This window comes from Jaculus jaculus, chromosome 5 (genome assembly GCF_020740685.1).
Source record: "Jaculus jaculus isolate mJacJac1 chromosome 5, mJacJac1.mat.Y.cur, whole genome shotgun sequence".
NCBI lineage: Eukaryota > Metazoa > Chordata > Mammalia > Rodentia > Dipodidae > Jaculus > Jaculus jaculus.
The window spans coordinates 59,606,065-59,617,948 of NC_059106.1; the positions used below are offsets into that span (position 1 = coordinate 59,606,065).

The window sequence follows — 11,884 nt, forward strand, 5'->3', positions numbered from 1 at the left end:
CCGTCTCTCCAGCCCTAGCTTACTCTTTTGAAGCTACCTCCCAGCTGCTGATGCCAAGACAGGATGTGATGCCCAGCCTCTGCCTGCCATGCTGTGATGAAACTTCCCCTCAACACTGTGAGCCAAAATAAATGCTTTCCTTTCCTTCCATAAACTATTTCTGGTTGGGTGTTTTGTCCCAGTGGAAGGTAATTGCAACACCACCCCACTATGAAACATGATGTCTGTACCCTGAGGCATGGCCCCTATGCCCTTCAGGGTTCCATCCCCGGGGTCCCCTCTGACAGGGGGAGGCTGGTTGTTTACCATTGTAATAGTGCCAGGCTTCAAGTGTGTCATACCTTTTATTACAAAAGTCAATAACTTAATTCAATCTGTACAAAGTCAGGTGGGATTTTGGCTCAATGAGCAGCATTGTTTTCTATCCCGTCCCAGGAAGGGACAGGTTGGCTTGGTTTGGTTGGAGATATATATCTATATCTGTATCTATCTATCTATATATAATTTTTTTTGAGGTAGGGTCTCGTTCTAGGCCAGGCTGATCTGGCACTCACTCTGTAGTCCCAGGCTGGTTTCAAACTTTTTTTTTTTTTTCAGTCTTCCAAGACACAGTCTTGTGCTAGCTCAGACTGACCTGGATTTCACAATGTAGTCTCAGGATGCCTCGAACTCATGACAATCCTCCTACCTCTGCCTCCCAAGTCCTGGGATTAAAGACATGTGCTGCCATGCCCAGCCTTTGCCCCCCCTTTTTTTTGTGGTCTTTTTGAGGTAGAGTTTCACTTTAGTCTACCCTGACCTGGAACTCTGTAATCCCAGGCTGGTCTCAAATTTACAGTGGTTTTCTTACCTCTGCCTCCTGAGTTGTGGGATTAAAGGTGTGCACCACCACACCTAACGGGGATAGGAGTTTTAACCCCAGAGGCTCTGCAGACCATCAAGAACCTGACTGACATCTAGCACACTATGTCCAAACTAAGAAAGTTCCAGGTTACTGTGTGGCTGGGTGAGGACTGCTCCTGGGGAGCTGAGTGCTGTCTGTCAGGTTCCCACTGTGCAGATCACCTCAGCAAAAGCATGTCCTCAAGCAGTCCAGCAACGTCCACGTCTCCAATAATGGGGTAGAAGAAGAGGTCTACGAGAAGGGTGGGCGAAATGTTCTTGAGAGTGGATGCCATGAGGAGAATTCGGGCCAATCGGCCTTGGCCAGCTGGGTGCCAGGGCTCCAGGACTTCACACAGTGCCCAGTGAGCCTCCTGCTGCAGGTGCCCGATGAGGGAGGAGGCATGGAGGCCTGGCACATCTGCGAGGGAGAGGAAGAGGGTGAAGGGAACTGATGAGTGCCTTCTCTCACCACGAGCAAGGCTGGCCCTCCATCAGACACCACTGGAAGTCTTGTGCGAGCCAGGCAAGTATGTTACAATTGAGCTACCTCTGGTGAATCCCAAGGCCTTAGACCTGATAAGCAAAGGCTGTACCACTGAGCTACACTTCTCATTCTTAAGGCTAGAAAAGGAACTAGTTTTTATTCTTTGTTTTATTTTATTTTATTTTTCTGTCAAGGTAAGGTCTCACTCTAGCTCAGGGTAACCTGGAATTGACTAAAGTCTCAGGTTGGCCTTGAATTCACAGCAATCCTCCTACCTCTGCCTCCCAAATACTGGGATTAAAGGTGTGAGCCACCAAGCCTGGCCTAATTGTTTCTTTTGTGGTTCTGGGAATCGAATCCAAAGCCTCTGGCATACAAGGCAAGCTTTCTCTCAATGAGCTACACACCTTTGCTCCCTCCACCACCTTTGTTCCACTTTTGAGGCTTCAATTACCACCTCCTTCATTATTATTATTTTTTGTTTGTTTCTCTTGAGGTAGGGTCTCACTGTAGCTCAGGCTGACCTGGAATTCACTGTATTCTCAGGGTGTCCTCAAACTCATGGTGATCCTCCTACCTCTGCCTCCCGAGTGCTGGGATTAAAGGCGTGTGCCCTGCTCCTACATTTTTTTTATCATATTCATCTATCGATTTATACATAGAAAGTAGATTATAATGATTAAGAACCTGGGCTAGCAGACCCCACATAAACCAGATGCACATGGTGATGCATGCATCTGGAGTTCATTTGCAGTGGCTAGAAGCCCTGGAGCTCCCATTCTCACTGTCTCTCTGTCCTGTCTGTCTCTAATAAATAATAAATCAGAAAAAAAAATCAGCAATACTTTAAATCAACTTAAAAAAAAAAAAAAAAGAACCTGGGCTGGGGCTGGGCATGGTGGCACATGTCCTTAGTCCCAGCGCTTGGGAAGCAGAGGTAGGAGGATCACCATGAATTTGAAGCCACCCTGAGACTGCATAGTGAATTCCAGGTCAGCCTGGCTAGAGCAAAACCCTGCCTTAGAAAACAAACAAACAAACAAAAACAAACAAACAAACAAAAACAAACAAACAAACAAAAAACATGGCTGGGGCTGGAGAGATGGCTAATGGCTCAGTGGCTAAGGGGATTGCCTACAAAGCCTAACAACCCAAGTTCGATTCCCCAGTACCCACATAAAGCCAGATGCACAGTAGTGCATGCATCTAGAGTTCATTTTCAGTGGTTGGAGGCCCTGGTGCACCCATTCTCCCTATATCTTTTCTCTCTCTGTTTTTGTGGGCAAATAAATAAAACTATTATTTAAAAAAAAAAAAGCCAGGCGTGGTGGCACACACCTTTAATTCTAGCACTTTGAGGGCAGAGGTAGGAGGACTGCTGTGAGTTCAAGGCCACCCTGAGACGACGCAGTGAATTCCAAGTCAGCCTGTGCTACAGCAAGACCCTACCTACCTCAAAACAAAAACAAAAACAAAACAAAACAAAAAAACCAGGCTTTGAATCCCAGCACTGTCTCTTATTAGCTAAGTAACCTTAGGCAAGTTATTTAATCTCTGCTCCTCAGTTTCTCCATCTGTTGAATAGGGATAATAACAGTGCTGTCTCCTAGGCTTGTTACCTAACATATGGTAAGTACAGTATGAGAGAATTTGCTACTGTTCTTACAGTCAGTGACTAGACTTTACACTTGTGAGGCCTGTCTCAGGTCATGTTCAAAGTTACAAAGAACAAGCTATCATTACTCCGCTGGCTGGATTTCATAAGGAGTTCCTCCCACACCCCTTTACTCCTCTCCTCTGTGTGGTCTTCCTGAGTTTGTGGAGGACTTTTAACCTTCAGAGTTTACCAGGCTGTCTGCCCTTGAAGACATGGCCACCCCACAGCTGTGTCTGCCCCACCTCCTCCTCCCTCGCACACTCCCCAAGAGTTGGGGCAAATTTCTCAGGCAGAGTGGCAAAGATGAATCTCTAGAATGGACAGACCTGAGTTCCCAGCCCTGCTGTGCTCCTGCCTGCCTGTGTGACCTTCAGGTAGTTTTTTAGTCTGTGTATTTCTTGTGAGCTAGCTACTTGAAGCTAGTTAATGAGGGTTGAATGAGATAGTGGCTGTCAAGCTCTGAAAAGGCGCTTCCTTAGGTGGCCCTGTAGCCCTCCCTACTGCCTTGGCTCCTATCCAGGAGTGTGTGGGAGCTCACCTGGGCTGAAGAGGATGGTCCCCTTCAGGTAGGCATACTCCTTGGAGCTGAGCTCAAGGCTCCAGAAGGACTCCAGGCAGCGCTGAAGCCACTGCACCGCAGCCAGTGAGGGTCTGGGCCGGTCTGGCATTTGGCCGCTGGTAGCACTGGTGCTGGGTTCTTCCAGCAAGATCTTCTTGAGTATGCTGGGCACTGGGGCCTCAGCCACCTCGAAAGTGACAGTGTCTTGAGCCAACCCGAGCAGGAACAGGGGCCCCCAGCAGCTCTGCAACAGTCGCCTCTGGTCCTCAGGAGGCAGCTGGCAGAAGGATGGCAGGTTCCTGAGGAAGGCCACTGTCTTGGCCAGGACATCTAAGGCTTCCCGGCAGGTGCGGTGTGGAGCACACAGGCGGACAGGCCTGTGCTGCTGGCACAAGCAGTGGCTGCGGGATGGGGACACGTCGGTGGCCGTGCTGGCTCCGAGGTTAGGGTTTAGAAGTGCATACAGGATGGCTGGGCGACCTGCAGAGCCCTGGCATGGGCAGGTCCCTGGCTGGCTGGAGCTCATGCTTGGGGGCTTGTTCCTACTTCTTCCCGTCTCTGTGGTCCTCTATGCCGTAGTGTGGGTGCTATTTATATCTCCGATGGGCGGGCAGCAGGGGGATTGGCCGTAGGCCATATAACCTTGACTCCAGAAGTTATGTTCATTGAAAACACACACACATGCACACACATACACACACTCACCCTGGCAGGGCTGGTAGGGAAGTTATGGGGGTGGGGGTATTGGGAGCTCCACGTGGCACTGATAGCACTTTAGTCAATGAAGTGGCCAGTGCAGGGCACAGGGCCACCTGCCAGCTGCCTGGATACCCCTTATCGGATGACTCAAGCAAATAAACAGGGTCATTAACCCAGGCTGTACCAGGGCACCAAGGCCTCAGGTGCTCAATCAGCAGGTGACTGTCACTGTTGTTTCTATTGGCGCCTGCTTTTGTGGGCATAAAGACGGATTCTGAGCCAGCCATAGAGCTGGACAAGCCTTGGATTCATGGCCCAGCCTGGAAATGCCTTATCACTGCCTTGTTTGCCTAACCTTGGGGCCCTGCTCCTGTTGTCCATAAGGAACAGGCTGCAGAGAAGACAGCCAAGACCCTGAGGGCCTTGGAAGGATTTTGCCTACTGTATAGTCTAGGAGTTCCCTTCCTGTGACTCTACTGCTGGGGACCCTCTGGGAGGAAGGTCCTTTAGAAGAGCCCTTGTTCCCAGCCTGGACTCCCACAGCTCCTGAGAGACTGTCTGCTGGGAAACCTCACACAATCATCATGAAAGCACTGGTGCCTTTCATGGAACACCTCCTCTGTGTGAATGGCTTTTTCTGTCATGGTCAAAGCTTCCCTATGAAGCTTTTTCCTTGACAGACTCAAACACGTGACATGACCTGCTTAAGATCACTCCCACAGGAAGGGACAGAGCCCAGACCTGTCTGACCCTGAAGCCTTGTTTGTTCCTCTGCATCCGATGGCCCAATTGTGTAACCAGAGAGTGAGTTTCCCAGGGCTGGTCACTAGCTGCCTGCCCACTGTTACAGCCTGCTCTGCAGATGTCATCTACCTGGGTGTGTGCAGAAATGTTACTCTGACACTACCCGTCGTCTCTGTCCTTATATGTCCTGGATAGTTGGTATGGGTTAGGGGAATGAGAGGTCTTCACTTGTGCCAGGTTGCTGACCTTGACCAGCCGAGTCTGGCAGGCTTTCTGTCACCACACTGTTGAGCAACCTGGTGCCCTGCATATAGGGAGACACTGGCATGTACTTCTGGTTCCATCGCACAGTCAAAGCTGCATGACTTTAGATTGGTCTCAATCATCTGTGAGTCTCAGGTGCCCCACCAGGAATTCAATTTGTAGTCTCAGGGTGGTCTCGAACTCATGGCGATCCTCCTACCTCTGCCTCCGAGTGCTGGGATTAAAGGCGTGCACCATCACGCCCGGCCACCTGGCCTGATTTTTTTTTTTAATTTTTATTCACATTTTCCATGATTATAAAATATATCCCATGGTAATTCCCTCCCTCCCCACCCCCACACTTTCCCATTTGAAATTCCATTCTCCATCATATTACCTTGCCATTACAGTCATTGTAATTACATATATACAATATCAACCTATTAAGTATCCTCCTCCCATCCTTTCTCTACCCTTTATGTCTCCTTTTTAGCTTACTGGCCTCTGCTACTAAGTATTTTCATTCTCACGCAGAAGCCCAATCATCTGTAGCTAGGATCCACATATGAGAGAGAACATGTGGCGCTTGGCTTTCTGGGCCTGGGTTACCTAACTTAGTATAATACTTTCCAGGTCCATCCATTTTTCTGCAAATTTCATAACTTCATTTTTCTTCACCGCTGAGTAGAACTCCATTGTATAAATGTGCCACATCTTCATTAACCACTCATCTGTTGAGGGACATCTAGGCTGGTTCCATTTCCCAGCTATTATAAATTGAGCAGCAATAAACATGGTTGAGCACGTACTTCTAAGGAAATGAGATGAGTCCTTTGGATATATGCCTAGGAGTGCTATAGCTGGGTCATATGGTAGATCAATCTCTAGCTGTTTTAGGAACCTCCACACGATTTTCCACAATGGCTGGACCAGATTGCATTCCCACCAGCAGTGCAGAAGGGTTCCTTTTTTTCCACATCCCCGCCAACATTTATGATCATTTGTTTTCATGATGGTGGCCAATCTGACAGGAGTGAGATGGAATCTCAATGTAGTTTTAATCTGCATTTCCCTGATGACTAGTGACGTAGAACATTTTTTTAGATGCTTATATGCCATTCGTATTTTTTCCTTTGAGAACTCTCTATTTAGCTCCATAGCCCATTTTTTGATTGGCTTGTTTGATTCCTTATTATTTAGCTTTTTGAGTTCTTTGTATATCCTAGATATTAATCCTCTATCAGATATATAGCTGGCGAAGATTTTTTCCCATTCTGTAGGTTGCCTCTTTGCTTTTTTCACTGTGTCCTTTGCAGTGCAAAATCTTTGTAATTTCATTAGGTCCCAGTGGTTAATTTGTGGTTTTATTGCCTGAGCAATTGGGGTTGTATTCAGAAAGTCTTTGCCAAGACCAATATGTTGAAGGGTTTCCCCTACTTTTTCCTCTAGCAGTTTCAGAGTTTCAGGTCGGATGTTAAGGTCTTTAATCCATTTGGACTTAATTCTTGTGCATGGCGAGAGAGAAGAATCTATTTTCATCCTTCTGCAGATATATATCCAGTTTTCAAAACACCATTTGCTGAAGAGGCTGTCTCTTCTCCAATGAGTATTTTTGGCATTTTTATCGAATATCAGGTGGCTATAGCTACCTGAACTTACATCTGGGTCCTCTATTCTGTTCCACTGATCTACATGTCTGTTTTTGTGCCAGTACCATGCTGTTTTTGTTACTATGGCTCTGTAGTATAGGTTAAAATCAGGTATGGTGATACCACCAGCCTCGTTTTTGTTGCTCAGTATTATTTTAGATATTCGAGGTTTTTTGTGATTCCAAATGAATTTTTGGATTGTTTTTTCTATTTCCATGAAGAAAGCCTTTGGAATTTTGATAGGGATTGCATTAAATGTGTAGATTGCTTTAGGTAAGATTGCCATTTTCACAATATTGATTCTTCCAATCCAGGAACAAGGGATGTTTCTCCATTTTTTTTTTGTTCATTTTTTATTTATTTGAGAGCAACAGACATAGAGAGAAAGACAGATAGAGGGAGAGAGAGAGAATGGGCGCGCCAGGGCTTCCAGCCTCTGCAAACGAACTCCAGACGCGTGCGCCCCCTTGTGCATCTGGCTAACGTGGGACCTGGGGAACCGAGCCTCGAACCGGGGTCCTTAGGCTTCACAGGCAAGCGCTTAACCGCTAAGCCATCTCTCCAGCCCTGTTTCTCCACTTTCTAGTGTCTTCTGCAATTTCTCGCTTGAGAGTTTTAAAGTTCTCATTGTAGAGATTCTTTACTTCCTTGGTTAAGTTTATTCCAAGGTACTTTATTTTTTTTGATGCAATTGTGAATGGGAGTGATTCTCTGATTTCATCCTCTTGTGTGTTTGTTGTTAGCATATACGAAGGCTACTGATTTCTGTGTATTTATTTTGTATCCTGCTACATTGCTGTAGGTTTTGATCAGCTCTAACAGCTTGCTAGTAGAGTCTTTAGGGTCCTTTATGTATAGAATCATGTCATCTGCAAATAATGATAACTTGATCTCTTCCTTTCCAATTTGTATCCCTTTTATGTGTGTCTCTTGCCTTATTGCTATGGCTAAGACTTCCAAAACTATATTAAATAGAAGTGGGGACAGTGGACACCCTTGTCTTGTTCCTGATTTTAGTGGAAAAGCTTCCAGTTTTTCCCCATTTAGTAATATGTTGGCTGTAGGCTTGTCATAAATAGCCTTTATTATATTGAGATATGTTCCTTCTATTCCCAGTCTCTGTAGGACTTTTATCATGAAGGGATGTTGGATTTTGTCAAATGCTTTCTCTGCGTCTAATGAGATGATCATGTGATTTTTGTCCTTCAACCCATTTATGTAATGTATTACATTTATAGATTTGCGTATGTTGAACCATCCCTGCATCTCTGGGATAAAGCCTACTTGGTCAGGGTGAATGATCTTTTTGATATACTCTTGTATTCTGTTTGCCAATATTTTGTTGAGAATTTTTGCATCTATGTTCATGAGGGAGATTGGTCTGTAATTTTCTTTTTTTGTTCTATCTTTGCCTGGTTTTGGTATCAGGGTGATGCTGGCCTCATAGAAGGAGTTTGGTAGAATTCCTTCTTTTTCTATTTCCTGGAAAAGCTTAAGAAGCAATGGTGTTAGCTCTTCCTTAAAAGTCTGGTAAAATTCAGCAGTGAATCTGTCCGGGCCTGGGCTTTTTTTAGTTGGGAGATTATTGATAACTGTTCGGATCTCCATGTTTGTTATAGGTCTATTGAAGTGATTAATCTCATTTTGATTTAATTTAGGCAGGTCATATAGATCAAGGAAATCATCCATTTCTTTCAGATTTTCATACTTTGTGGAGTATATGCTTTTATAGTATGTCCCTATGATTTTTTGAATTTCTCTGGAATCTGTTGTGATGTTACCTTGTTCATCTCTGATTTTATTAATTTGTGTCTCTTCTCTCTTTCTTTTGGTCAGATTTGCTAAGGGTTTATCAATCTTGTTTATCCTTTCAAAGAACCAACTCTTTGTTTCATTAATTCTTTGGATTTTTTTTTTTTGTTTCTATCTCATTAATTTCTGCCCTAATCTTTATTATTTCTTCCCCTGGCCTGATTTTTGAGGAAGGGTTTCACCTGAGTGTGGTGGTACATGCCTTTAATCCCAGCAGAAGTAGGAGGATGGTTGTGAGTTCGAGACCAGCCTAGGATTAGAGTGAGATCCAGGACAGGCTAGGCTAGAGTGAAACCTTGCCTCGAAAAAAAAGAGAGGGCTGGAGAGATAGCTTAGCATGTAAAGCTCTTGTCTGCAAAGCCTAAGATACCACATTTGATTCCCCAGTGCCCACGTAAACCAGATGCATAAGATGGCGCATGTGTCTGAAGTTTGTTTGCAGAGGCTGGAGCGCCTAGTGTGTCCATTCCCATTTCCTTTCTCAGGGTGGCCTTGAACTCTCAGGGATCCTCTTACTTCTGCCTCCCAAGTACTGGTATTAAAGATGTGCACCACCACACCCGGCTATCTTAGACTCATTTCTAACAGTGGTGTTTGACCTATAATCCCAGTGCTAGCGAGGTAGAGACAGATCCTTGGAGTTCATTGACCAGCTTGTCTAGCCTAATTAGCCTGCCTGTCAGCCTAATTGGTTAATGAGAGACACTGTCTCTGCTTCCAAATAAACAAACAAATAACTTTATTTTATTTATTTTGAGAGCAAGAAAGAGAGAGAGGAAGATAGAGAGAATGGGTATGCCAGGGCCTCTATCCACTGCAAACAAGCTCCAGACACATGTGCTGCCTTACATGGCTTGCAGGGGTGCTGGGGAAGAAAACCTAGGTCTTCAGGCTTCTCAGGTAAACACCTTAACCACTAAATTATCCCTCCAGCCATAATATATCTATAGGCTTTTTGAGATAGGGTCTCGCTGTAGCTCAGGCTGACCTGGAATTCACTATGTAGTCTTAGGCTGGTTACAAACTCACAGTGATCCCCCTACTTCTGCCTCCAGAGTACTGGAATTAAAGGCATGTGCCACCATGCCTGGCTTGGGTTTGTCTTTTTTATTTATTTATTTATTTATTTATTTATTTATTTATTTATTTATTTATTTATTTATCTATTTGACACAGAGAGAGGGAGAGAGAGAGAATGCATGTACCAAGGCCTCCAGCCACTGTAAATGAACTCCAGACCCACGTTCAACCATCTGCATCTGGCTTATGCAGGTCCTGGAACCTTAGGCTTCAGAGGCAAATGCCTTAATCACTAAACCATCTCCCCAGCCTTTTTTATTTTTTTTCATTTTTCAAGGCCATTTTTTTAAATTAAGAATTTCAAGCCGGGTGTGGTGGCGCACGCCTTTAATCCCAGCACTCAGGAGGCAGAGGTAGGAGGATCGCCATGAGTTTGAGGCCACCCTGAGATTCCATAGTGAATTCCAGGTCAGCCTGGGCTACAGTGAGACCCTACCTCAGAAAACCAAAAAAAAAAAAAAAAAAAAAGAATTTCAGCCAGAACATAGTGCTGAGAAGGTATGGAGGAGTGTCCAGCACTGAAACATCTTACACCCTCCAAGGCTCAGAGTCCATTGCGGAAGTGGTGGCAGAAAGAATGCAAGAGCCAAAGGAAAGGTACCATTCCTTACATACAACTGTCCGTACAAAATTTGACCTCTATACCCAAGATCTCGCAGTACCTAGCAATACCTACACAAGACCCTAATAATAGGAGAAAAAGATGATGACATCAAATTAAAAGAGAGACTAATGGAGAAAGGGAGGGGATATGATGGAGAGCAGAGTTATGAAGGGGAAAGTGGGGGAGGGGAGGGAAATACTATGGTTTGTTGTCTTTAAGTATAAAAGCTGTCAATAAAAAGTGTGTGTGTGTGTGTGTGTGTGTGTGTGTATGAAAAAAAAGGGAATTTCAGCCAGGTGTGGAGGCAGAGGTAGGAGGATCACTGTGAGTTTTTGACCAGCCTGAGACTATTTTGTGACTTCCAGGCCAGCCTAGACTAGAGTGAGACTCTACCTTGAAACCGCCCCCCCCCAAAAAAAAAATTAAGAGAACTTCAGGGGCTTGAGCTGGGCATGGTGGAGCATGTCTTTAATTTAATCCCAGGCCTTGGAAAGCAGAGGTAGGAGGATCACAGAGAGTTCGAAGCCACCCTGAGACTACATAGTAAATTGCAGGTCAGCCTGGGTTAGAGCGAGGCCCTTCCTTGAGAAACAAAACACAGTCCGGGCATGGTGGCGCACGCCTTTAATCCCAGCATTTTGAAGACAGAGGTAGGAGGATTGGTGTGAGTTCAAGGCCACCCTGAGACTACATAGTGAACACCAGGTCAGCCTGAGCTGGAGTGAAGTGAAACCCTACCTCGAAAACTAAACCAAAACAACAACAACCAAAAGCCTAAAACCAAGAAAATGAACAAAAAAATTCAGGTGCTGGAGAGATCGCTTAATGGTTAAGGCGCTTGTCAGCAAAGCCAAAAGACTCAGGTTTGACTTTCCAGTACCCATGTAAAGCAGGATGCACAAGGTGGCACATGAATCTGGAGATCTTTTGCAGTGGCTAGAGGCCCTAGTGTGCTCCTTCTCGCAAATAAATGAATAAATATTAGGGGGGGGGATTGGGAAATGGCTTAGCGGTTACAGCATTTGACTCTGAAGCCAAAGGACCCGGGGTTCGAATCCCCAGGATGCACGCAAGCCTGATGCACAAGGGGGTGCTCATGTGGGCTAGAGCACCTGGTGTGCCCATTCCCTGTATCTGTCCCTTTCTCTTCTCTCTTTCTCTACCATATTTAAAGAAGTAAAATGTATTAAAAAAATATTAGGGCTGGAGAGATTACGTTTGCGTGCAAAGCCAAAGGATCCAGGTTCCATTCCCCAGTACCCACGTAAAGCTACAGGTACAACGCCACGCATGCGTCTCAAATTCCTTTGCAGTGGCTAGAGACCCTGGCACGCCATTCTATCCCTCTGAAATAAGTAAACAAATAAATATTAAAAAGTAGGGGTGGGGCTGGAGAGATAGATGGCTTAGAGGTTAAGGCGCTTGCCTAAAAAGGCAAAGGACCTTGGTTAGATTCTCCAGGACCCAG

At 45.4% G+C, this 11,884-nt stretch overlaps 1 protein-coding gene across 1 annotated transcript; it reads right to left on the reverse strand.

Moving 5' to 3' along the window:
• Positions 1–1,061: 1,061 nt before the first annotated feature.
• Positions 1,062–4,111, reverse strand: Nr0b2 (nuclear receptor subfamily 0 group B member 2). The gene is made up of 2 exons (XM_004671222.2): positions 3,565–4,111; positions 1,062–1,303 (listed from the first exon to the last, which is right to left on the reverse strand). The coding sequence occupies exons 1-2, from the start codon at positions 4,109–4,111 to the stop codon at positions 1,062–1,064; spliced, it is 789 nt and encodes a 262-aa protein (XP_004671279.1).
• Between the last annotated feature and the right edge of the window lie 7,773 nt (positions 4,112–11,884).